Source organism: Euprymna scolopes, chromosome 8 (genome assembly GCF_053919585.1).
Source record: "Euprymna scolopes isolate OS-2025 chromosome 8, ASM5391958v1, whole genome shotgun sequence".
Taxonomy (NCBI): Eukaryota; Metazoa; Mollusca; class Cephalopoda; order Sepiida; family Sepiolidae; genus Euprymna; species Euprymna scolopes.
In genome coordinates, this window is record NC_136489.1 from 102,051,989 (window position 1) to 102,079,245 (window position 27,257).

The 27,257-nt window shown below is 32.0% G+C and overlaps 1 protein-coding gene across 2 annotated transcripts in view; it reads left to right on the plus strand.

Moving 5' to 3' along the window:
• Positions 1-24,160, plus strand: part of LOC145283676 (uncharacterized) — a 41,936-nt gene extending 17,776 nt beyond the window's left edge. The window contains exons 3-11 of one of the 2 annotated variants that reach the window (XM_080132689.1): positions 4,839-4,940; positions 10,307-10,809; positions 13,839-15,333; positions 18,350-18,541; positions 19,112-19,160; positions 21,010-21,131; positions 21,442-21,500; positions 22,015-22,098; positions 23,466-24,160. In XM_080132689.1, coding sequence (XP_079988815.1) covers positions 4,924-4,940; positions 10,307-10,809; positions 13,839-15,333; positions 18,350-18,541; positions 19,112-19,160; positions 21,010-21,131; positions 21,442-21,500; positions 22,015-22,098; positions 23,466-23,572 — 2,628 coding nt within the window. In that variant the 5' untranslated portion in view covers positions 4,839-4,923 and the 3' untranslated portion in view covers positions 23,573-24,160. The remainder of the gene's footprint in view (positions 1-4,838; positions 4,941-10,306; positions 10,810-13,838; positions 15,334-18,349; positions 18,542-19,111; positions 19,161-21,009; positions 21,132-21,441; positions 21,501-22,014; positions 22,099-23,465) is intronic. The other variant, XM_080132688.1, reaches the window with a different exon arrangement.
• Positions 24,161-27,257: the final 3,097 nt, after the last annotated feature.

Below are 27,257 nucleotides of genomic sequence, written 5' to 3' on the forward strand. Positions count from 1 at the left end.
ACCGTAACATAGGCTGACATATTCAGTGGGTTTCTAACAGTATTTAGCATATTGTTTCAATTTTAACTCCTTTTTCCAAACTTACTGTGCTAAAGAGAGAGTTGGGCGCCATTTTAAATTTTCCAATACATTGGTAAACACTGTTTTTCGAGCTAAATAAACATGTTACATTATATAAAAACAGATCCAGTTAGATAGAAAAGTAACTTATCTTGCCTTTGTAACATTTGTTATATAATTTTTTTTTTCTACAACTTTTTCGAATCTGTACAAAATGTTTGTAAAAATTGGTTCTATAGTGTATTATTTTAGTTTTGGCCATCAAGCAAAGATCACAGTGAAATATCTGTTCTGATACTACACCACCTTTTCTGTTTTTGGTCAGTGGAAGAGAAATCCTTCATGACTGAGACAATTTCTATTTTTGTTCCTATCCAGAGTGCCCCTTTTGGAGAACTGGATTTTCCCTACATTAAAAACCTACCTTGTGTCTAACTCTGCCCTTGTGGGGAGGCAAGTAAATAGGAACATTACTATGAAACATTTTACAGTGCATAATGTAATATAATTTCAATTTTGGCATCTTGAAATTAACATCTATCCTGGAATTTTGCAAGTTTATTATTTTGACTTCATGTATACATTCTTACTGCCTTTTGAAATTCTTTTCTTTTCAGTTTTTTTGTTCATTTAATTTTTGCCACCTGAAGAATCGAAAGGATTTGATAAATATGGAACAAGTAAAATCCTGTTATTTTTAATAAGGTTTGATTAAATTGAGGAATGCTGCCTAAATACACACTACGCACAGGTTAATATTTTCCAGGAGTGAAGCAATCGATTTTTTTTTTTCCTCCAATACTGAAGTAGTGCAATATATACTTATTTGTTTTCCATAAGTGTTTATGTCCTACACATATACGGACTCTACTTTTGTATGCGTAGCATCACCTTAAGAGGTCTCTAAAAAGTATATAAGTTATATATTTTTTATTTTGTTTTACATAAGCATTTGTCTGCTGCATATTCATGCGTATGTTTCGGTCAGCCAGTTACAAGTAACTAGCGACGTCTTCAGGTGATATTGCTTATGCAATAGTGGTCTGTAATACTTTTGTATAAGCAACATCGCCTGAAGAGGTGTCTAGTTAGTTTTAACTGGCTGACCGAAACCTGCTCATGAGTGTGTAGCAACATATAAATGCTTATGTAAAACAAATAAAAAAAAGTGTGTGTGTGTATATATATATATATATATATATATATTATATACACACACACACCACTTTGTCACTGTGAATGAGCTAGGGCGTTTCAATGATCCCTATAGCTATGCTGGCAGGAGCAAAAGCTCCTGGCAGGGCCACCCTTGCCAGAAAGGTTGACGTCTAAAAACTAGACTTGCTCCTCCAGGTTGGGGGTTGAGCATAGGGCTAACGACTCTTTCTCATAAAACAAGTATGTTACGGAAACGGCAACAAAGAGAACCCCTACTTCAGCATGTGGGGAGCCTTCCGAGTCAAGTGAAACTCGTATAAATGCTGTTAGCCAAAGCCGAGAGGATGTTAACAGCAGGATAAGGGAGGATTTTAGCACCACTAAAACCAAGATCAGACTAGGACATTGGAACGTAAGAACAATGTACGAGACAGGCAAGCTTGCAGAGGATACATCTGAGATGAGACGTTTTAACCTCCCATGTTCTAGGAGTGAGTGAGAGCAGATGGACTGGATCTGGAAGGTTGAAAACCACCACTGGAGAAACCGTCCTCTACTCTGAGAGGGATGACAACCTACACCATGAGGGAGTTGCCATCATCCTCTAGAAAGGTGTAAGTTTGCTAAAATGGAAGCCCGTAAAAAAACAGATTAATTTATGACACTGACTTTGAGAAAGCATGGGATGGGGCCCCGGAAAGACCCACAATCAATCACAAGAACAGCATTGCCCTAGACCCCAAATGACAAAAGAAAGAGAGGAAAGCCGAGAGCAACTTGAAGAACAGTGGAAAGGGAGAGGAAAGCCATGCAGCACTCTTGGGGTTCAAGGCTGGCTTAGGAAATGCGGAATTGGAGGGGTTTTGTTGCTGCCCAACACACCACTGGGTGTAAATGGTTGATGATGATATATGAATTATTAAAAAAATCATGAAATCTTAGGCTACATTCACATTTCCGTAATCTGGCAGAGATATTCTGCAAAAATGGTTAGTTTAATTATTCAAAGTAATAATTTCAGTGTTTTGGATCATTAAGAATAAAAAAAAAATTAAAAAAAACGAAGTGAAATCATAAAATTTATTTTTATTTCCTTCTCCAATTTCGTACCTTAGCAGCTATTTTTACAGACTAAAAACCAAATAAAATTTGTTCTAAAAGTCCAAATCCCCTATATATTAAGTTTCAAGTTTATAGACCAAAATTGACAGAAGTTTGGTGAGACAATTTTTTATTTTTGTACCTTTTCTCCACGTTAAAAAATGACCCTGGTGTCTAACTCTGTCCCGTGGGGAAGCATAGTAAATAGGTACAATGTAGAAAGTATGCATAAATTGAACTGAGCGTAATAGTTAAATGAAACCATAAAAATAAAGTTTGTTTTTCAAAGGACTATGCAAATTAGTTAATCTTTATGAAGTCTCTTGCATATCTATGACTGAGTATTTACATTCGTTTTAATATCAATGTCAGTACAAATTTATTTATTTTTTTGTCTCCTCACATTGTGTGTGTGTGTAAACATGCAAATGACCTGTATCGTTAATGTACAGCATAATCACGTTGACATACCTGTTCGCATCAGATCACCGAAGTTAAGCAATGTTTAGCCTGGCTAGTACCAGATGAGTGACCATTTGGGAATTCTAGGTGCTGTATTTGCTCTCTGCTTATCTCTGCATTGTTTCCAGTCGTCCTGAATCTCCACTGATATTTAACAACGCCGACTCAGGAGAGGTGTGGTTGGATATCATACAACTCTTGCTACAAAAATTCCACACACCGGCACCTTTCAGTGTCTGCCAAGACTGAAGAAAACTGCTATATGTATGAAAGTATTGCATTCGGGCTTGTATCATTGTATTATTTAAAAACAATTTTAGAATCGCACAGGTTTAACACCTGATTCGTGAGAAGTTGGCATCAATCACAAGTCATCCAGGTTTGTTACAACTCTTTACAGGTTTGACTTTAGGTTTCAATATAGTGTTTTAAGAGTTCTTTCCCTTTGTAGAGGGAAATCGTTTAAGGCTATTGATTTTTCGTATCATTTGATTTGGCAGTTGCTACATAGAAATTGTGGGTATTGCAGATTCACTGTCTGAAAAGAAAATGACAACTAGCACGCACATATGATAGTGCATGGTGAACTATCTTGGAAAACTAACATATTTTGATGCTTTTTTATTTATTTATTTATTTTTTTTTTAAATATTTTTCTAATTTCTAATAAAAAATTAAACAAAGAGTGGACATTTCTGATGGTTATGTTAAATTTATCAGGATATTTGTTATGTGCTTTGTAAAGTTTTCTATTTTTATTTAAAAAAAGCATGACATAGTTTCATTATAGAAGTTATTGTGAGATTATGTTTGTATTTATCGGGTTAGATAGATTCCCCTGGTTAAAAGCTGGTTTAAATCTCTGAGGTTGATTTAAAGGTAAAATTTTAAGTTGCGCCTAAATAGTATTTAAATAAATGATAAATGAAACTTTGATCCTTAATAGTTTTTGTTTTATGCAATAAACTGATGTACTTGATTAAAATTTATTTTTGAAAATCCCACTCCTACACTGTAGAGATCCCTAGATTAGTATCTCAGACATATAAAAGCATTTGTACCACCTCAACGTAAATACTCCTGACTAGCCTGACATGCAGCAAAATCCCACCCCTACACTGTAGAGAGCCCTAGATGCCGGAAAACTTTCTACTCAAATAGCTTCTACCCTCTAACTGATAGACTTTCTAATTCCCTTCTAGCTGACAATAAAACACCATGCCCTCTCCATATTAAGAATGGCTTTCTGAATATTATTTCAGCATAACATAAATGCTCAAGTACTAGTCATTATTGGGTGCAGCAATGCTGGATATTTACGAGAAATCCAGTTCATAATATACAACAGTAACATCTGCACCAAAAATCATAGCAACTCAAAATCTATAATCACTTAAAAAAAATTTTTTTCTTCTTCCCAATAATAAATTGTTGTATTTGTTTGTTTTTTTTTAAAATATATTTAAAGTATTGCGGAACCATAAGTGAATGTTTTGGGTTTTATTTTTGAATTTTCTATCTTTTTAAAAGAATTAAAGCAGAAATGCCTATAAGTTTGTTATTAGAGCCCCCCCCCCATCTCTCCTCCTATGCTGAACATTTTCTGATAAGCACAAGCATCTTTTTCAACAGTCCCTCTTTTTTTCCCACAATCCCTTTCTTTTTTTCCGTGTTCTCTCTACCCCCATCAAAAAAAAAAAATACAATAAGAAAAAAAACTTTTTATCCAGAATTCAACCTAATTAAAAACAAAAAAAACAAAAACAAGTCTTTATGCCAGGATCAGTTGTGGAATAAATGTCATTCCGAAAAAAAATTTTTTTTTTTTTTTTTTTTTTTTTTTCCCCTGATTTTAATAGTAAATTGTAGCCATTACAGGCTGATTTTGATCTTGGTAGTTACAATTGAGTTTTATTTTTGGAATATGACATTTTTCAGTGATGGGTGCATACATCATAATTTTTCTGTATTTTTGTTTTTTTAATTAGGTTGAATTCTGGACTTGCACCTAAAATTCTTTGTAATTTTTTACCATATTTTTTTATTTTTCTTTTCAGATGATCATTTATTTGCCTTCAGGTAAGTCAAATACTTGACTTGACTTGGGCTTCTGCTCTCAAAGAGAGCGACGCTTTTATAAAGATGCCTACAAAAAAAAGGTCAGTTAAAATTGTGTCAAATGAACTTTCTACGCAACATTTCTTTGTATATGAAGATTGTGGGATCATTTGTGATGTTTTATTTTGATAGTGCTCTTTAAATGAAATGCATTTCCAATGTTTTTTTTTTTTTTTCTGGTGCTACCAGATCAGGCTGCTTGATATCAGCTTTCCAGACTTTAATGCCCAAACATGTTTTTCTTTTCCCTTTGCAAAACTCTATCAAGAATCAAAAACAACAATTTTCCTTCACAAACCAAACATCATGAATATATATTTGAATATATAAATAACTTACAGCATAAACGTTCGAAAATCACTGCATTCAGCATTAAATAATCCGAAAAGGTTTGATATGCTGTAAAACAAAACCAAACCAGCTTTTTTTTTTTTTTTTTTTTTTTCCTGTTGTATCTGCAGTTGGCAATAACGAAATTACATTTTTTTTTTTAATAGTAAATTAAATTTAAAAAAAAAAAAAAAAAAAAAAAACGATTCTTTTTACATGATCCAAATCTGACTATAACACAAATTTATAAGAGTAAAAAATTTTTTGTCTCTCTTCAATATGAAATTGTTTTTTTTTGTGCATGTTGGAGAACACCAACATAAAAAATCTAACTTTATATAACATTGAAAAATAGAACTGTTAATGACATAATAGAGAAAGTATTAAATTTTGTTTATATCCAAATTTTATTAAAATAATCAAAAAATAAATTACAAGTTAATTAAAAGGAATTCCATTATATTTACCCCTTTTTTGTGTAGAACTGGCTGCTTCATAATACCACTTAGAAAAAAATATCACTAAAGATTGTTGACATGATATTCATCCTTTGTGTAAATTCTTTTATTTTGTCCAAGTTCCAGGATATATTCATGCAGAAAGGTGGAAACTACAACAATTTCAGCTTAAAATATTTTTTCATTTCACATTTATTTTGTTGACTATAGGTTGCTTCACACTGGATTATTAATTTGTGTTTTCAACAACACTTAAACTACAACTACATTTAAAATTGTTCTCATAAACAATTCAATCAGTTAGACACAACCTCTTGTATTCGACTCTGTGCTCAAGCCCACAAAGGCACAGCTTTGTTCATATAATTTCAACAGCCAAGGCTCTACATTACGAGTGAAACAGTCACATTTGCTAGTGATTTTTCAAAGTGGCGACTAGAAATAATGAAACGCTTATCGTTTTGGCAGTTGTATTTCTTTTGCTGACAATCTTCCAAAGCTCACTACTGAGTGAAAAATATCTTTTCAACATTGTTTTATTAAAAAAAAAAAAAAAAAAAAAAAAAGGTTAAATTATTTAGACAAAGTTTCATAGAACAATAATATTTTTTTTGTTTTTTTTACAAAGGCTGTTTTAAAAAAACATCTGAAGAAATTGGGATGTTTATACCTTCAAGTATCAACATAAAATTTGTTGTATATTTAGAATTACTTATTAAAAAAAATATAGAAACTTTATTATGTACATCGTAACAGAATGAAGATGTCATTCCAAAAATCACGTGAGTTTGGCTAGTAAACAAAAATATTTAGTTTTCAAAGGTCAACTAAAGATAAATTTGTCCATAGAACCCTAACAGCTAACGTAGTGAATCTTTGTAATAGGATTCAAAGCACATTAGAGATTAAGCTACATACTTTTTCTTTGTTTTTTCTTTTTTTTATATATACATCAATTTAAAAAAAAAAAAAAAAACTTTAAATTTACATGACCCAAATCTGATTAAAACAATTTTATAATAGAGAAAAATTTTAAGTTTTTAATGGAAGACTACATAAAATCCTATATTAAGACCCTCTCTCCTTAATTGATGCATGATGAGTCTATTTTTAATGTGAGATGGCACTGTTTTATATACATCGATGCAAGGTAGCGGTAATATATAATGCTTTATCCATCTATATGCATACTAGGGAGAGCTTTACCATATGCTTGAGAACAAAATTCCATTTTTATCATTACATGCGATGTAGCAGATACTAGTCAACTAAAGTCCCTCTATAATTTCTGCAAGCCTGTTTTTAGTTTTTAATTAGAATGGTTTTTCGTCACAAAATCATGTTTAACAGGATTTGTATTTTGAAGCGATTTATTAATTTTTTTTTTTTTTTTTTTTTTAAGCAAATTATTAAAAATGATAAAAATAATTAAATTAGTCTTTATTTTCACTTTTTATAATAAAAATGTTATGAAATGAGTTTTAAGAAATAAAACTTTATTAAATCTTTTTATTCATTTTATAAAAATATATTTATGAAAAATGAAAGCCTGCGTCCATTCTCAAAAGACAATGGATACCTCCTGTAAGGCTAGCTGTGCATGTAATTATGAAGCAAGGGTTGCAAAATATCCAACCACACCTCTCCTGAATTGGCACGGCTTGAGTCTAGTAACAAGGAGAAGATTAGGATGACTGGAAACAATGCTGAGATAAGTGGAGAGCACATACAGCGCCTGGTATTCTCAAATTCAACCACCCATTTTAATATTGATCAGTGTCAATATTAACTTCAGTGATCTAACAGGAACCAGTGTGTCGATGTGATTGTGCCATATATGAAACCAGGTATTTATAAATACAAAAACCTATCCAATACAGAATATTCCCAAGATCGTAGTCAGAAGGGACAGGACAGATTTATTCTAAGTTCTCACTGCTTCTGCAAACAAGCACGCAGAAATCATAAGGGGATTTTATTTGATTATAACCAAAGTATTTGCTGAAGGCCTATTAAAGGTTTGATAAGTATACGGCTTGCCAAACCTTTTGTTTATGCAAATGCATAAATAGGTTAACCCTAACGAAGAATGTGGTCCTTCACTACACATTGACAGTCTTTCACTTTAAAAAGACTTTATTTTATGCATCACAGTCGAAGATGCTATGAATATGTTCTCTGAGAAAGATACTCCTCTACAAACCTTCTCATAAGATTAAAATTGTTTAAGTTTATTGGTCTCTTTAATAAATTGTTTTAAAAGTGGTCATATTTTTGTCGTTTGACATGATTAAGTCAAACTCTATCATTTACAGATTTCAATATGTTTTTTTTTTTTTTTTTTTTTTTTTTTTTTTTTTTTGAAAAAGTGCTCAAAAAAACAAAAACAAATATACAACTGTTACCAAAGGCAAAATAAATTACTCTTCTACTTAGCTAGCTAAGTTTTTAGTGTTTTTATTTAATGTAAAATGTTTATTCGGCTCTAAAAACAAGTAACGTCGAGCAGTATATGAGCACAAGAAAGAATGGTAGCTTAAATACATTGCAGCTATTTTTTCCTTTGTTATATATTCGTTTCTTGAACATTTTTTTCGAATCTATGTGAATTGTAAAACAAACCCATTTTTTTTTTTTTTCTGTTGTGATCTCCAATTTTAATTTGATACCTTGGTACTTACAGTTAGGGGTACAAGTCAAAATGACAATTTCTCTGAAAATTGCAATTTCATACAAATTAGCAGAAAAAACTCTTTGGTATATATGCATATCAGTTATATACGGCATAATCACGTTGACACACCGGTTCCCGCTAGATCACAGAAGCAACATGAGCCTGTTCATTACTAAAATTGTTGACCAATTTGGGAAGTCCAGGTGCTGTATTGTAGGAGGATGTTGACACCTCCTTGCAAAAAAAGTTGCAAAAACCTAACGTCATCTCTCCTAACGGGGATATACATGCGACTGGGGACCACTTGTGAATTTCATACTCCCATGAAACTTCTTCCTTCCGAGGAAGCCAGTTAAACCCTGAATAGGGTTGGTGCTGACTACACACACACATCAGGCAGTTATCTACATTGAAAATTAGGAAAAATTATTCAATAAAATCCGTTTTGTATTTTGCCAATCTGCCACTAAAAGTGGAGTTGCTCATAAAGCAGGGGCAGATAAGTCATTCTGTCATTTAACCAAGTAATAATAATGATTTTATTTGTAACTAGCAGTTCAGCCCGGCTTTCCTGAGGCCCTATGTACTGTTCATAACTTGCCCAACGTAATTTCAGATGTTTAAACCAAAAATTGTCTGAGTAATTTTGTAGAGACCGCAGACGTAAATTTTTTATAACTTGGCCCCTTAACATTTAATATTTTGATTTCAAATCAAAATAAAAAAGTTTCACCCATGTCCAAGTTATCTACATCTAAAATTTCGAATGTTTAGACCCAAAATTGGCAGAGAAATTTGGTAGAATCTGCAAAGGTCAACTCTTTCAACTTTAACTTTGTGGCAGCCAAATTTTCACCCATAACTGATTAAAATGCTTGCCACATGTCTGAGTACCCATTATGTATAAATTTTAAATGTTTAGATCCAAAATTGGCTGAGTAGTTTGCTAGACACTGCAAACTTTGAACCCTTGGCAGCTCAAATTTTTGACCCAAACTGATTAAAACGCTTGCCCTATCTCTGAATACCTTTTATGTAAAATTTCAAATGTTAAGACTAGAAATTGTTCGAGTAATTTGGTAGAGACCGTAAAGGTCATATTTTTATTTTTTTTTACTTTGACCCCAATTTTAACCCCTTAACATTTAATTTTTTGAGGCTCAAATCAAATTAAAAAGTTTGATCCATGTCTAAGTAACCTGCATTTTAAAAATTTCAAGTGTTTAGACCCAAAATTGGCAGAAGTTTGGTAGAGTTTTCAAAGGTAAAATCGTTGAACTTTGACCCCTTGACAGCCATATTTCTGGCCAAAAACTAATTAAAAAGATTTTCCCAAATCCCAATACCCCTTATGTCAAATGTTAAGTCTCTAGACTGAAAATTTGGTTGGGAAATGTGTACACAGACATTTTCACTTTTATAGATATATAGATTAAAATTCTACTATAATTTTCCCGAGTTTTTGGTATAAATACCCATTTCTGTCTGATATGTAAATACATCAAAAGAAATGCAATTTTCATCTGCATCCCTAGCTGTATAAGCTGATGAATGTTATTTTGAAAAAAAAAATTAAAAGAATTTTTGGTGCTTGTTAAGATAATCAACATTTTAGCTTCTGAGTTATGTCCCTTGTATTTGAAATCTTGGCATCTGTTAAACCATCTACGAAAAATGCAATTTTCCCCCATTTCTCATAAAAATTACTTTCAACTATACGTAACATTTTACTGAATGAATTTTTGTAATATTTGGATATATTACTATTTTTTGACATGACAATTGAGTAATATTTTTTCCTACAAGGACATATTTAAAAAAAAAATTGATCTGTCGACTTGTTAACAAGCACCGAATTTTAAAAATTATTTTGTTACTGATTGATTTTTTTTTTATTTCCCCCCCCCTCCTAGTTTAATATGATTTCATCTTTTTATCATTTTAGTTCCATCAATGCACTGAATGTTGCTATACAAGAGTATAATCGACAGCAAATCAATAACAAAATGACAACCACTTGTGGCAGTAAGCGACAAGAGCATTTCCTCCTTACAAATGGATTTCATACCAATCAAATGTCATCAATAGCGAAACGAAATGGTTACTCTCAGGACTACTCCTCATCGCGTCACTCACCTTCATCTACTCAAAGTTCCCCATTTCAATATACCTCATCATCATCATCATCATCATCATCATCATCCGCACAAAGTTCTCCCATTCGCAACTCCTCACGTACTCCTTCGCCAATATTCAATGTCGCTTCCCCGTCCTCATTTTCACACACTTACAATGTACCCCCGCCTGTGCATATGGGGGCCAAAACAACAACAGCAGCAGCAGCGAGGTTAAATTCAAAACCCAGCAACCTTGCGACAAAGTTGGCATCTAAAAGGGACCCAGTGACAAATAAAATCGTCATCAAAACAATGAATCTTCAAACAAAAGGTTTGTGTAAGAAACTTTTTTTTTTTTGTTTCCCCCCCCCCCTTTTTAGTCAAAACAAGAATAAAATGAAAAACAAAGTCTATATATTAGCATTACAAGCGTATGCTGTATTTTTATGAACATCGGCAATATTACATATCTAATGTGCTTCAACAAGTATATTTTTTTATTTATTGGTCAATTTTTAAAAGAATTACATTGATGAAAAGAGAATAGAATAAGCATTCCAGTGATAATTTATTTTTCTTTTATGTTTTTATGCTCCAAGTTATAAAAAAAAAAAATGGTAAAAAATTACGACAGCAAAAAGGGAAACAGTTTTTTTTTTTTTTTTTTTTTTTTTTTCAATGTTTACATTTCATACGTTACGTTTGAATACATATGTGTGGGGTCAAATTTGATTGGATATGGCTGAAATTTTACAGGCTATATAAGCATAGAAGTCCATCTCTACTGGTGTTTGATTTTACGCCCACCGGAAGCAAAGTTACGACCGAACAAAGTTGACGGGGAACATTTCACAATTGATAAGATAAATCGATACATATCATCCATTTTCATATAGATAAGTTTCAGAATTATTTTCATGTATAATATGTAAATATTTATTGTGTGGAAATTTCTTTTAAAATGTTATCTTTTATAGAAATTCAAGTCGTTTAAAGGGAAACGATGACAGGGATGGTTAGCTATGCGCTAATCATCCCTGTCAGCGTATTAACGAGTTTGTGTTGTCTTAAAAATAGAAAACTGTTTTTTCTGCTTTTAAAACGAAAGCAGAAAAGTTTTGTTTTTTTTTATTCTGGGTTTGTCAATTTAAAAAAGAATTATCAAGTTTTTCAAATTTGATTTCCAAACAATACTATTTTGTTGTTTTTAACGCTTGTAATACACATGTACTAAAAGTGTTAAAAAAACAAAAAACAAAATGTACTAAGTACATGCGTTTTGTTTTTTTAGTGGTAAAAAAAACAAGTAAAACAAAAAACAAACATAACAAATAAAAGGTACTTGTGCACTTATGCTACCATACTGAAATAATAATGTTATTATTTAGAAACCCATTCTTAAGATGGGGAAGGGTGTTTTGTTAACTATTCTGTACTTTCACCTAACAATTAAATAAAATATATCGTGAAACTTGAATTTTTTAACTCATTGTCCAGACCATTTTTTCGAATCTGTAAAACAAACCCGATTTTTTTTTTTTTTTTTTTTTTTTTTTTTTTTTTTTTAACTGAGGATATCCAAATAATAATTAGGCGGTTCGATAAAGAATTTCATTGTGATGCATTTTGTAAATTCGTACCTTGTTTCCACCTTAACATTTTTCTTTAAAATGACTACCTTTAAAGGTTTTCTGGTATGCTGAAAACGAATATCGCATTTAAATTTTCCACAAATAAGTAGCTCTCTGGATATTAAGCAATGTCATTTCTTATGTTATTGTTGGTGGCCATCTTGATATGTGTGTTTGTGCATAGTTTCTCAGGGTTAGGTTTACGCACTCGCACCTACCAAGATGGCCACCAGCGATAACATAAGAAATGACATTGCTTAATATCTGGAAAACTACTTATTTGCAGAAAATTTAAATACGATAATCATTTTAAATGTTAAGATGGAAACAAGGTAAAAAATGACCGTTTTTAATTCTTTGTTTACATAGTTGAATTCTCAGTAAAACAACAATAGAAATAACAAAAATTACCAACTGAATATATAGCTGTTGCTTATCAGGATTCCTGGTATCCTGGTACTGTGAAAGCTACAGCGAGGATTCATGTAGAGTACGATTTATGGTTGCATCTCAGAAAATAGGGGTATATTTTGGGCAAGATAGAGAGGATTTACAAAATTGAAAATTGGACTGATCCCAAAATGCATAAGTTCTGTGGGAATTTCCATCTTTTACAAAAATCCAAAATCTTTATGAAAAATTTTCTTTGATGAGGGGAGTAGTAAATACCGGCCATGAATGCTCTAGGCATTTAATTGCTACACCTAGATTAAGCTCTTTTGGTGAGGAGGCAGAAAAATTCCTGCTCTCGATAAAGCTATATTTAAATACCACTATAATAGTTTTGTTTATGAATAGACACCCACTGTATGATACCATGCACCAGTTTAAAAAAAATTCAAATTTCTACATCTGAATTTATAATTCATGACTTATGGTAAAGAGATATATCAAATTTCATTGCATAATCAGAAAGAGCACACAATTTTACATAAGAGTGCCAAGTTTCATGAGAATAGCTTTAAAAATAAATAAATGGTGGCAAAATTACCGAATTTCTTGAAATGTTGAAGTCCGTAATTTAGCCCACTTTTTCTAAAGAAAAATGTCCACAAAAAAAGCCTAAATTTTGGCACTTAAAATTTTCTCCCTTCCCCCCTTCTCTCTCTCTCTTCTCCCCCCTCCTCTTCCATCAATGCTTACTATAGGATTATTAAAAAAAAAAAAAAAAAAAAAGCTTTTTTTTTTATAAAGTATTTCAATCTAGAGTAGAAAGTGAATCTTGAGTTTCCAGCAGCCTCCTAAACTCTTGCTTCTCTTATTTTGCCTTGAAGTATATCAAAGATTTTTTTTTTTTTTTTAAATCTGTATAAGCACATACATTCATTGACAAATGTCATTTTGAAGTATTTGTTAAAGGCATCTGCGAGGCCAAATAAGTATACTGTATGATTTTACGTTGTGGAGGTTCACCTTTCCGTTGACAATATAAAGGGAAAAGAGTTGCTGTTACTATTTCACTATATAAAATAAATGAATAAATTTTTAAAATATATTTAAAAAAAAAAAAAAAAAAAAGTGTTCATGAATTACCTACACATTGGTTCTCATTACAATGGAAATCAATCAAATATTAACAGGTAAGTGGCGACTGATTTTATGCTAACTTTGTCTGGTGAACTAAACATTCATAAAAAATTAGCATGATGGTCGGTCTGTAATAGTGAAGCATGCATGATTATATAAAAACGATTAATCTACTTGTTCCACTCCCCCTTTTCTTTTGCAGATAAAAACTCCTCCTCACCGCCCAGTCGAAGCCAGTCTGTGATAGCTAAAGTGTCAACTGCAAGTCCTCCCATGATAAAAGTGATGGCACCAGTGACATCTGCAAAATGCAAATCGGGATCAAAAGATCCCCGCACTGCATCCACATCCCCGGTTCCCTTTTCACTGCCTCCCCTGTCTTTGAGAAGCACAGAAAATAACAATCAGGAAAACTTGCCGGATCTATTAAAACCAAGAAATCTTGCTCGATACGTCCAGGCAAGTGCACCAAAGAAAACAAAATCTAACCCAGAAAAAAGTAGTCAGTCGATTTCTGTCCTACATGATCACGATTACTCTCTTTTAGCCGAAGATAAACCGAGTGATAAAAAATCTAAACGGACTTTCATCATTCCCAAGAAAACATCGTCCATCTTGGGCGCAGGTGCATCCGTTGGTACGACCACAGGTGTAGATATGCAGGATAATTTAGAAGTAGTCGATATGGAATGTTCGGATACGGAGACTGACAATCCCATTGAACTAGATCAGACATTACACGAAAGTGTTGACAACCCGACGGAGACGAAAGAGTCTGAAACTTCTGAAGATGTGGCCATGTTATTATACGGTCTTGACGAGTTCCATAAAGAGGGTAAGTTTATCGATGAAGATGCCGAACTTCGTTATGCTAATAACCGCTATAATCGTAGGAGTCTCTACACCTCTTGTTGCCTATTAAATCCGTTAGAGCCTCCCAGTGGGAATATGGATCCTTGGTGGGACGAAATCGAAAAGGTGGTCCACAGTGTGCATCCTAATTGTGAAAGTTCTGTTGTTTCTAAAGTGTTAGGGGAGGACAGTGATGATGTGTTGACGATGATAGCCAATTCTGCTGCTGCTATCGAGAGTTTTGGGAGGGAAGAAGCTGAAAGTAATGGAGCGGATTTGGAAGGCGTCCAGCTGCAAGATTCTGATTTTAGCTCGGTGCCAAGCATTGTCGAAAATATTCATTCATTAATTTATCTGGAAGAGTTTCCTATAAATGAAATTGACGTGAAAGAAGAAATCGTAGTGTCTTCTTCCCCTATATACGAAGTTATTGTCCAAACTGAAGAACCAACTGTCTCCTGCAACTCGAACGAAGCCGTTCCCCAGGCCGAAGCCGTTCCCCAGGCCGAAGCCGTTCCCCAGGCCGAAGCCGTTGCGGCGGAAGAAACTGTATGGGCCACTCAATATGTGTCCCTACTTAATACCGGGCGGACACAACTTATGCTAGAAACTTCTGACACAGAGTCCACTTTTCCTGAGGAGAGCAAGGAAAATATGATTGACAAAGTTCCAGCATATATTCTCACCTCAGGAAGGTTTGGCATGAAGAAAAATGTGCTGCAGAGGCTCAACGTCAGTCCAGACTCTGCAGACATACCTGCAACTTATAATAATTGTTCTTGGGGCGAGAATTCGCTCATGAAGGCTTTCAACAATGATCGAGAGAGAAGCAGACGTAGTCCTTCGTAAGTTAAAAGAAAATTTATTTTTTTTCTAACCTTTCTTTTATTAATGAATTTTTAAGAAATTGATATCTAGTCTTTGTTGCTTAATTGAATTTTATTCATTGGAATTGTTTTTATTTTAAAACCTGAGGTTGGGCCAGTTTCTCATGAGTACTTTGTTACATGGTTTTAACGAAATAACATTATTTTATTAAAAAAAAAAAAGACTGCGTATACTTATGCAGTATACAGATTATGCTCAAATATTTAGAAATCTATTAATGGGAAGGGGCCTATAACTATTCTGTAATTTTACCTAACAATCTGATAAACAAAGGAAATTGAAATACAACATATATATATATATATATATATATATATAGCACGGTATTCTACATAAGTACCAAGGCTTTTATAGACAAAACAAAAATTCAAAATGCTTTCCGTACAATACAAGTGATCCCTAACCACACAATCACAAATGTAACATTATCTAGTCTCGGATCCCTCAAATGTATTCAGACACCCACTGGTTGCTAGAATCATGTATATAACGTCATTTTTTGGCTTAAAATGTGTAGGCTATTAAGTTGAGTGGCAACACCATCTTCACATCAACAGGTTTTCTGCAATATTAGATTGGTTCTTTTACCATTCAGTTATCTGTTGTCGCTAGAGGGTTTTCTCTCACAAAAGTTAAAATTTGGCACCAAAGTTATCCATCCTCTCATGACGAATTCGCTTCTACGCATGTGTCATTCGACGTCGTAACCTGATTTAGTTTAAAGATTTTAAAAAAATGATCTAATTTCGTGTACATCGTGTTAGGTCAGGTTTTTTAAATTTTAATATTGAAGCAGGGTTATTTAAGCCATTTTTCACGTAACGTTCGTTTTTTTTTTTTTTTTTTTTTTTTTTTTTTTTTTTTTTACTTCGCTTATTCTTAGGGTTTCATTAATACCCCCACCGATCACACACACCAAAAACACTCGGGCAACGCCAGGTACCCACTGATTTTTTCAATTTTAATATTTAGACAGGCTTATTTGAGCAATTTTTCACATTTTTTTTTGGGGGGGGGGGGCTTAGTTTTCAGATTTTTTAAAGAAGTTAAAACGTTCGTTTTTCTGTTTTCTTTTTTGTTTTTCAGATTTTTACATTTAACATCGTTCGTTTGCCTTACATTAGTTTTTTTTTTTTTTTTTTTTCTTCGATTTTTTAAAGTTTTAACTTTTAAAAATATTTTCTTCGCTTATTCTTATGTTTTGGATTCAAGAACTTTATAGCTCAACTTCCCTCTCTTACGATAGCATGTTATAGCTCTTTAGATATTATTAAAAAAAAAAAATTTTTTTTTTAATGGTTTCAGTCTTTAAAAAGTTTGATCTCTGTGTGAGCATGTACTGCCACATAGGATCCTTCCCGCTTCCTCTCTGGTCATCATTACATCTTGGGGTACACCAGTTGAGTTTCTTGAACAATCTTTTGATATAGAATTAGAAGTGTCAAAATGAAAAAAATTATGATTTTTTTTCTTTTGAAATGTATGAGATAGCGAATGAATGTCTGGTATCCGATAGGATGTCACATTCTCAGCTTAGTCAAAATGAGGAATGCTCTGTGTGTTGTATTATTTGTTCAATACATCATTAAAATCATTTTTTTTGGGGGGGGGGGTTGTCTCCTTATGGTATAAATTAGTTTTAACTTGACTTTTTTCTCTGCATGTGTTAGGGATGTGAGACATCCACTTTTTTTTAAAATCTGTTTTTATTTATTGTTTGTTTGTTTGTTTATTGTTTATTTATTTATAGTTTTTTTTTTTTGTTTTTTTAATAATCACTCTTGTTAAAAATTGTTTGGCCAAGAGAAAACAATAATATAATAAAAATGGAATGATTCTTGTAAGCATTGCTACATTTGAATTATTAAATGACAAAACCAAAACAATGCGATTAGTTTAAAAGTTTAAATCTTTTGGTAATAAAATCATTAAAAAAAATTACATTCTTTTGACTCTCGAATTTAATCATTCGAAATTCGCCAATGCTTAAAACAAGGTATCTTATGTATGCACATACTAGCAAGACTACCTAGCATTGCCGGGGGTAAAAGTTTACCATAACATCTATCCCTCTCAGTTTTCCAGCATTTTTCTTCTTCACCCATTTCTCTATCTGAACATGCACACAAACTGGAGTTTGTTTTCAGTTATTTCAATTATGCAATCAGTTACTTTGCCCATGTATAGAGTATTGTTGTCCTATTTGGGCTGGTGCATCTGCCACTAGTCTCTCGCTCTTAGACAAGGTTCAAAAGAAAGTCGCCAATCTGATAGGTCCTGAACTGTCATCTAAACTTCAGCCTCTGTCCCATTGACAAAATGTTGCATCTCTCTGCCTGTTCTACAAGTACTTTAACGGTGAATGCTCTGACGAACTGCAAGCACTTGTGCCTCCTCAACGTAAATACCCCTGACAAACCTGACAAGCAGCTAAATTCCACCCCTTCACAGTAGAGATCCCTAGATGTAGGAGAGCCTTCTACTCCTGTAGTTATTTCCCTAGAACAGCTAGACTTTGGAATTCCCTTCCGGGGTCCCTGCTTCTCCAACTGTACTGACATGCAGAAGTTCAAGTACAACGTGAACCAACATCTTGCTGCCCAACTCCCTACACAGTACCGCTGATACCTATGTCCCTGATAGTAGCCCCCTACAACAAAGTGGCAATGTGCCTTGTTTGGGGTGAAAATGTAATAAAAGTTACTTTGTGTAATATCATTAAAAGATGTGTGTACATCTTAATAACATTAGATGATATTAATGGCCATTTGATGCCAAATAATTTTTTAACTGGACATAGGCATTTGCGTCTTATATATAATAGAAAAAGGAATAACTTTGTAAAGTCATGAATAACTTGAAATCATGAATGCTCTCTCCTTGGAAATGTCTTCAACATTACATAATGCAAAAGGCTTGATATGCCAATTATTGATTATAAACCTTTTTGTTTGTTTGTTTTTTTTTCTTTAGGTATGAAAGTGATTCCCTCTCTACAGGTGGAAGTCGATCTTCATCACCAGACTCCACAAAAAATGTTTACTCATCTCTACCTCATCGTGATGGCTGTCGCCGAATGTCTGACCGCTACAGAGAAAGGAGTCATCAGCGGTGGTCACGCTCACGGTCCCGCTCGCGTTCTCGTTCACCAATTTATTCGTATCCGTAAGTATCTCAAAGTGCATGGGAGTTGTATTTAGCAGGGTTTTGGAATTTGAGACTTTGGTTGGGTTCATACTGCGGAGAATGTTGAGTTTTCGTCTTTTTTTTTTTTTTTTTTTTTTTTTTTTTTTAGACTAAAGAGTTTAGTCAAAATGTTTGAAGTTATAGGTTGGACATCCAGGTATATGTTCTCCACATTTTAGCAGAAATTGGCTTTCCTTTCTCCTCTTAAAGCAGTTTTCTCTGAAAACTGAAAATGTCAATTTTGTTGTGGAAGTTAAAGCTTGAAACAATTCATGATGATGATAATGGAGCTGGATAACGTTTTCTTATGTACCTTTGGTGAGGAGTCCTCTCAATTTCAGCCTTTTTTTTTTTTTTTTTTTTTTTTTTTTTTTTTTTTTCTGGCTACTTGCAATCCTTCTAACTCTGCAACTTTAGGTGACTTGTCTGATTGTGGGAGATACAGTTAATACCACTATCTTCAATTTCTATTTATTAAACACTAGAAATAGAAATACCAGACCATTTTTCCCATGTTTTAAATTTTTTTTTTTTTTTTTTTTTTTTCAGTCAAAAAAGTACAAAGTCTCGAAAACGGCGAAATGAGAATGCAGAGGAGGTAAGTCTTGGAAGCAATTAAGAGATTTTATTTTTATTTAAGGAAAATAAAATATTTTTCTGTATTAGCTGGGTTTAGAAGCTCACTATTACTTGGTAAAAATTACTTAATTTGTGTTTATAATAAGACTAGAGAAATGAAAGAAAAAAATCAATTGTTTTAGTTGAAAACAAAAAAGAAAATGTAATATTGTAACTGGATGGAGGGAAGAAGAGAGAAAACAGTCACTCTCCTCTCTTTCCTCTATAATGGCATCCATAACGAGTTGATTAGTCACCCTTTTCTGAACACTTGCTTCTATCTGATTGGTTTCTTTTTTTTTTTTTTTAATTAGTTTAATTTAAATTCATTTCTTTTGAAAATTAATTAGCAAACATTAAGATTTTTGTAATTTATCCTTTCTATTAAATCACTTCAAGCCTATAAAATGACCCAAAGGGTTGACATGCAGTAAAATTCAACAAAACAAACAAACCATTAAATCAATTTAATTACTGTTGATATATACAAAACTAGCCTGGGTGTTGGAGGTCTGTGTTGAGCAAAAAAAAGTGGTAGTAAGCAGGCAGGTACCGCGAAGGAGGAAAAGAACGTGAAAAAAGTGACGTCTTTGCTGTTGCACCCTTCACCAAACCAGAAGTGATGAATGTTTAAATTAAGATTAGTCAATCGAAAAGAGGAGTTGACTTTAGAAAATATAGGCAAAAAGGCGACCCCCCCCCCCACCCACCCACCCACTGTATAAAAGTGCCTAGTTGAGGGTGAAGGAATAAATGTTTTTAGTCAATTGTTCGATATTTGTCGTCCGAAGGGTCGAACTTCAAAACGATACTGATCTTGTGAAAATCCGTCACCTCTGTCGAAAGTTTTAGGCAGACATACATACATACATTTAAACATGGATGAGATTTATATTATAGACTAGCGGGGATACAACCACCCCAAAAAAAAGCCTTTGGCGGACATACAGAAAAAATGCACACACACACGCACACATTTTTGCTTTTATATTATAGATGATTGAATATATGCAGGAAAGATAAGACAATGAAATTACAAATGAATAGTATCCAACATTAATTTATTATGAACTGTAAAAAAAAAAAAAAAAATGCAAATTAGGTGTTTAAATAACTATCCTCTGTACTAAATAATATTTAAAAATATTATCTTGTATTATTAAAATCGGTTCTTAGATAGGTTTTGTATCGGAATGCCTCTGATAAGTATTGAAAATCGATGATCAAAAAGGGAACAGAAATTACTTTAAATCGGCAAAATGTTTATTTTTAATTCACTAATCCAAAAACTATTTACATTTAATCAGTTTAGTAAACTATATTTGGTACTTATACACTTTCATTACCGTGCTGAAATAATGTTATTTAGAAAGCCATTCTTAACATTGAGAGCAGAGGGTGTTTTCTAAATATTCTCTACTTTCACTTAACAATTTAATATAAGGTATTGTAAAACTTGAATTTAACAAAAATAGCGCGCTAACAAAAGTGCATAAGCACACTATATTTGTTTTAGAATTATGAGAAAATAAGTTCATTTAAAAGGTTGACTTTTCAAATAGTTTGTCATTCAAAGAATTTCATCAGAGCTAAATATGTAAATATGTAGTTTAGAATGGATCTTTAATTAAAAAAAAAAAAATTTTTTTTTTTTTTTTTTTTTTTTTTTACCTGACTAGAAATCCATTATCCAGTAAAAATTAGGAATGAAAATATAAAGGGGGGTTATTGTCATTTGAAAGGTGAGCATATTTTTAAAAAAATTTTATTTCTCCCAATTTTTTGGTGGTGACTTGTTTCTTAATTTTTAATCTTTCTCTCTTTTGCAGGAACAACGGAGAGTTGTCTATGTTGGAAAGCTGCCCAACAATTTCTCAGATAGACAATTAAGAGATCTGTTTCGGAATCATGGTGAAATAGAGAAAGTCAGTCTCTATTTCAGATCAGGAAAGTAAGTATTTTTTATTTATTTTTTTATCAATCTTCCGAATTGAAGAAATGTAACTAATGAGTTTTAATTTTAAATTCTTGGACAAATTTACACAAGACTAGTTTTCTAATAAAAATCCCCAAGTTTGAAGATGTACCTGAAGGTCGGTGTTTACATCATTCGAATTGTGAAAATAACAACCAAATAGTAGGATTTTTTTTTTTTTTTTTTTAGCATCTATTTTGTGTTAATAGAATATATAAGAAAAAAGCTTTAGGGAAGCAAATGTTGAACTCGTAATCAAAGATTTTTTTTTTTTTTTTTTTAATAGAGACAATTATGGATTTGTGACTTTCAAAGACAAAGGAGATGCTACTCGGTGTTTGGAAAGTAAGTATAAATAAAACTGGATTTAATCGACCCAGTATTTCTTTTTGTTGTTTATCTGGATGGAATGATCCGCTGTAGAATTCCATTGAGGTTGACAATTTAATCTTTTTAACTGAAACTGTTTCAATCCAATTCCATAAATAAGACTTATGGTTAGATTAGCAACAACATAAAAAAAAAAAAAAAAAAAGAATTTAACCGGCTCTCTCTCTCTCTTTTACCCTTTCTAAGTTTCAAGCTGCAATTATATTGTTTTTCAAATATCTAGCGAATCACACGACTAAATAGACTCACAAAACTCAGTCTTTGTCAATCACACTTCTTGACCTTTTACACTTGCCTTCCAAACAAATATTATCCTAACTTAACGTTTTTTAAGAATGGGCGTGAAATTTGGATTAGAGTTCATTGTTCATGTTTTTCCTGTAACATTAAGTGATTTAAAAATTTTATCAAGAATCTCAAACAACTTTTTTTGTTTTTTATTTTATAAGTTTTTACTTTCTATTTTTAGCCACAAATAAAATTCCCAACTTCCCATATGAGGTTTGTTATGGAGGTCGTCGAGATTTTTGCAGAGAAGAATATGCAGATCTTGGTAAAATTTCATTTTAAAATTTATGTACTATTAAAACTGTTAACTTGTCCCCGTGCATATTTTTTATCTATACATGAATGTTTTAGATGGTGGAAGAAACTGTGAATACCATAAATAAATATCAAATAAGAGATGCGATAATAGGAATGGAAATAACATTTATGAAAGGGGCTCTATTATGACATCAGAATGAGAAGGGATCATGATTATCAACCAAAGTTAAGTTATATTTAATCTTTTATATAATAATGTCAAACTCTTTAGCATTTCTTTATACAAAAAAAAAAACATTTTTTTTTCTGATTGCAGCATATTGTTCAAAATAAAAATTAGATTTTAATTCTTTCTAAAAAAATACTTTGTCAGTTAAAATTGTCAGATGGTTATTATGTCAAAAAATGGGAAGTAACTCTTTTCATCTCTACACTTAGCTCCTTTTTGATTTAAACACACAAAAAATTTTGAGGGTAAAGAATGGAAAAAGGTGACAGAGCTAGTATTTAAAAATATTACAAATACTGAACAAATGAGTCACAGGTGGTATAAAATGTTATAAATCTCCCAAAAAAATTTTACTCCTTTTTTTTTTTTTTTTTTTTTTTTTTTTCTAATAAATTCAGGTGCTTAAAAAATTATTACAATCATCACTAAAAAATAAGATTTTAATTTTATGAAGATTTGTTGTGGTTGTTTCAATTGAAAACAATTTTTGTTTTTATTATTTTCCAAATTCTCTTAGCTTTTGAAGCAAAGTTATCACAAGCCATATTTAGAAATAGTTAGCAAGAGAAGTTAACTCATGACATAACTAAAACTTGAAATCATAAATCAACAAAACAAGTGTCTATAAACATAAAATTGTTTTAACTTTTTGGTGTAAGTTTAACCTGATTAAAAACCAAAATTACAGAAAAACCTTTATGATGTACATATCCATTATGGAACAAAGGTGTCATATATATATATATATACATATATATATATATATATTCTAAAAAATCGTGTAAATTGATATAGTTTTATTTTTTTATAAAGAAAATCAAATTTCCTCACTAAGTATAAAGGAGCTGTTTCCTATCGCTATCTTTGAAAAGGGGGAGGGTAGCTCCACAATAATTCAAACTTGAGATCAGCCTTGTGATGCTAACAAGTTCACGTTAATTGCTTAAGATTCTTTATAAAAAAAAATAATAAACTAATTGATCAATTTATATATTTTTTGGAATATGACGTTTTCTTTCCATGACAAGTAAGTACATCATAACGATGTTTCAGTATTTATTTTTTCTAGGTTGAATCCAGAGATAATAAGCACCAATGTTTTTTTTTTGATGGTTTTGATTATTTTTTTTCTTTTTTCTTTTCAGATGGTATCACAGAACGACTAGAGGAATCTGGCAGTGTGCATTTTAAAAGAAATGAAACTTCCTTTGAGCAACTTTTGAAACAGTATTCAAGAGCGCGAAGACATTGATGTGGGTGTTTTTGGGGAGAGGTGAACGGCTACGAAATTCAGGGGGAAATAGTTTATATCACCCTCGCTTTTTTGGAAGGGGTGGGTGGGCTGTGCTGAAACAAAGTGCAAAAATAATAGAATATTGCCGACGTCTTTCATGATTCCATGTAATTTAAATCCCTCAGTTCTAACTTTTTTTTTTTTCTTTCCCTATTGCTTTTTCACGCTGCATTTTGCTTGGGGTATCAGAATTAAGGGATTTGTTGCCCTTTTTATATGCCTGTGACTCGACAATAGTCAAAAGAGTTAAGTCATGACCAAAGTTGACTTTCTCCTTCCATTTCCCTCACCCACCCTTCTCATCCACCTTTTATATTCTACACATAGGAATCTTTCCTTAACCGAGACAATTTTAGAACTACATCTACAAAGTATTAGATGTCATCACTAACTACGAATAATTTTTGGTATTCTTCTACTTGTCTTGGAAGTAGAGAATTATTTGCCGCTTGTCCAGAATTCCCTCTCTGTTAGTCAAAAAAACAAATAAGATTATGTAGGCATAGAGTAATAAAGATTGTTTCAGGGCTCTATGGATAAATTTATCTTTAGTTGACCTTTGATAATCATTTTTGTTTACTAGCCAAACCCACATGATTTTTGGAATATGACACTTTGTTCTATGACGAATACATACATCATGAAGATTTTTTTTTAATATGCACCAAGTTTTACATTAAGATTTGAAGGTATAAATTTTTAAATTTCCTCCTTTTTTTTTACAGACTACGTAAAAAAAAAAGAGTATATTCTATTAAACCTTTTAAGTAATTTGACTTTGCTGATTTTATTTAAAAAAACAAAAACAAATGTAGGTTGAAAAGACATTTTTTTTTTTTTTTTTTTCACTCCATAATGAAAGATTATCAGAAAAGAAACACTACCGCCAAGAGATAGAAATTTTATTATCTCTAATCGCCACTTAGAAAACATCATTCATTCACAATGTCAAGCCCTGTGTTTACTAGCAGGAATAACCGTCCCTGTATTTGTTCATAAATTTTTAAAGTTATTTTATGAGATTTTTAAAAGTTGGACTTCCTGAATAGCATTTAGGTTAATATACAAAATTTGATTCTGACTAGCCAATTTTCATTTGTTATTGTTGTACCATGTTAGGCACTATAATAGCAAAATAAGTTTGTTAAAAAAAAAATAAATAGTCCTACCCAGACAACTAGTGATATTGAACTTTTTTTTTCTCAAATATGACCAAAATAAATCAAAATAGGCTTTAATTTTTTATAAGTTGTCTTCTTAGAACTAAAATTCATTTCTTTTTTTCTTTCAAGTTTAAAATGTGTGCAATTAAAATCTAAATGTTAGTGTATCTCAGCTAACGTTAAGTAGGTATAACTAATATTTGATACATGCAAATATTGTATCTCAAAATATATTGGCAACGAAATAAAAACAGTTGGGAGTTAGCAGTAACAACAAAGTAATGTAGTTATATGAGCATGAGGGCTCTTTCAGTCTTTGACAGACTATGGATACCCATGAAAAGGTGCCTGCATGTGAAACAGTTATTCCTTTTTCTGTTGTTACCTAATTTTATGACTACACAGAAATAGCTATCTGTAAAATTTTACCACTATTAAATACTTCAAATGGTTCCGAAATGAATATCAAACTATTTGTCAAATTTATTAACATACATTCAGTGATGCTAATTTTTAATTTATGGTTTGATCAGAAAATTCAGTTAATACTGATTAAAGTTTAATAATTACTAACGTCAAACTGCAGAGACCTCTACCACAACCCGACTTTAAAAAATTACTTTAAATCGGCAAAATGTTTATTTTTAATTCACTAATCCAAAAACTATTTACATTTAATCAGTTTAGTAAACTATATTTGGTACTTATACACTTTCATTACCTCCTAAGGTAACATTGTTATATACCCGTAGCAAGTGAAGTGTATGTACAGGACAACTGGAAACAAATGCAGAGAGCACATACAGCGCCTAGAATTCTCAAATGGTCACCCATCTGGTACTAACCAGGTTAAACGTTTAACTTCAGTGACCTGACGAGAACTGGTGTAGCAACGCGATTTTGCTGTATATTATATGGATTATATGAGCATACTGCAAAAGTATAGTGTTCCGTGTTCAATCCAAAGTAACGGCTTCCTGCTCGTATTTTTGAAGTGTTTTATCTCCAATGAAATTGTTTAAAAAAAAAAAAAAAAAAAAATTATAATCCTTTAGATTCTTTTTTTTTTTTTTTTGTAGAATAAAATTTTGGCTCATCTAATAGTCATACTACTGCTTACAGTATGTATGCAAGGGAGATAATAAATAACTTCATAATGCTTGTGTAGATTAGTGACATTTTAAACTAACATATTTCAGGTGAAAACATATACTTACACGTCATATCAAATTAATATAAATTTCCAAAATTAGAAAAAGTGACCCAATAGAAAACTATTGAAATTTTATTTGCCAAGTAATAACGTTAAAAAAAAAAAAAAAATGAATCCTCAAAATAAAGACCATTTTCTAAGACTTTCTGCCATCAATCTACAAGCTTCTGGATCTGGTCAAAGTACCAGTCAGCCAACTTTGAATCAAAGAACTTTTAGCACGCTTCCTCAACGAAGTCAAATCGGCAGCCCTTCAGAAAGTGTTGCATTGAGCAGAAAAGGCCGGAATCTGATGGCCTACAGTCAGGACTGTAGGCTGAATATGGCAGTACCTCAATGCCGTCCAGTTCTTCAAACTTGGTTTTCCTGGCAACGTGTGGTTTTGCATTGTCCTGCTGCATCAAAGCACATTTTCTGTTGATCAGATTGGGGTATTTTTTCTTCAACTTTTCGTAGACCTGCTCCAGTTGCTTATAGTTAAGTTTGTCACGACCGTTGAGAACCAACTCAAAATGCACAATTCCTTCAAAATTCCACCAAATCCACATGACTTTCTTGGCAAATCGATCTTGTTTTGGAATAGACTTTCTTGCCCTTTCTTAATCTATCAATTGTGCTGGACTAGATAGACCTATCTCTCGTCCGATGTCACAATGTGCTTCCAAAATGCTTCTCCAATGGATTGCTAAGCAATTAACAGCAAATTTCAACTCATCTGTTGGCTCTTACTTAGGTAGCACAAATCTCTTTAGTTGAAAGACCTCGCTTCCAACAGTAACAAATCAAAACTCACAGCTTAATTTTACCAATTGCCATCTGGATGATCACTCTAACAACATAAATGCAAAAAAAAAAAAAAAAAATAATAAAAAAAAATAAAAAAATAAAAAATTGCATAAGCATTCAGATTTTCACAAATTTTTACAAACTTTTGGGACAACTTCATAATTGAATTCATAGTTTTGTTTTAATGTGTAAGAATTCAGTATGACAAACTGACTTATCTCCCATGACTTAAATAAAAAGTCTGACATTTAAAAAAAAAAAAAAAAAAAAAGCAAAGAAAATGTCAGAACATAATTGTAGATTTTTGTTAAAAATACATCCGACATGGATCATTTTGCATAATTTTAATTTTGACATGACACGCAAGTACGGAATGTTTTCATATGAAATTAAAACCACTTAATTACACAAGCAATTTGTTTTTAATTCTATAAAAAAAATAAAACCCATCTTTAAAAAACGCTTAAAAGGTTTACAAACA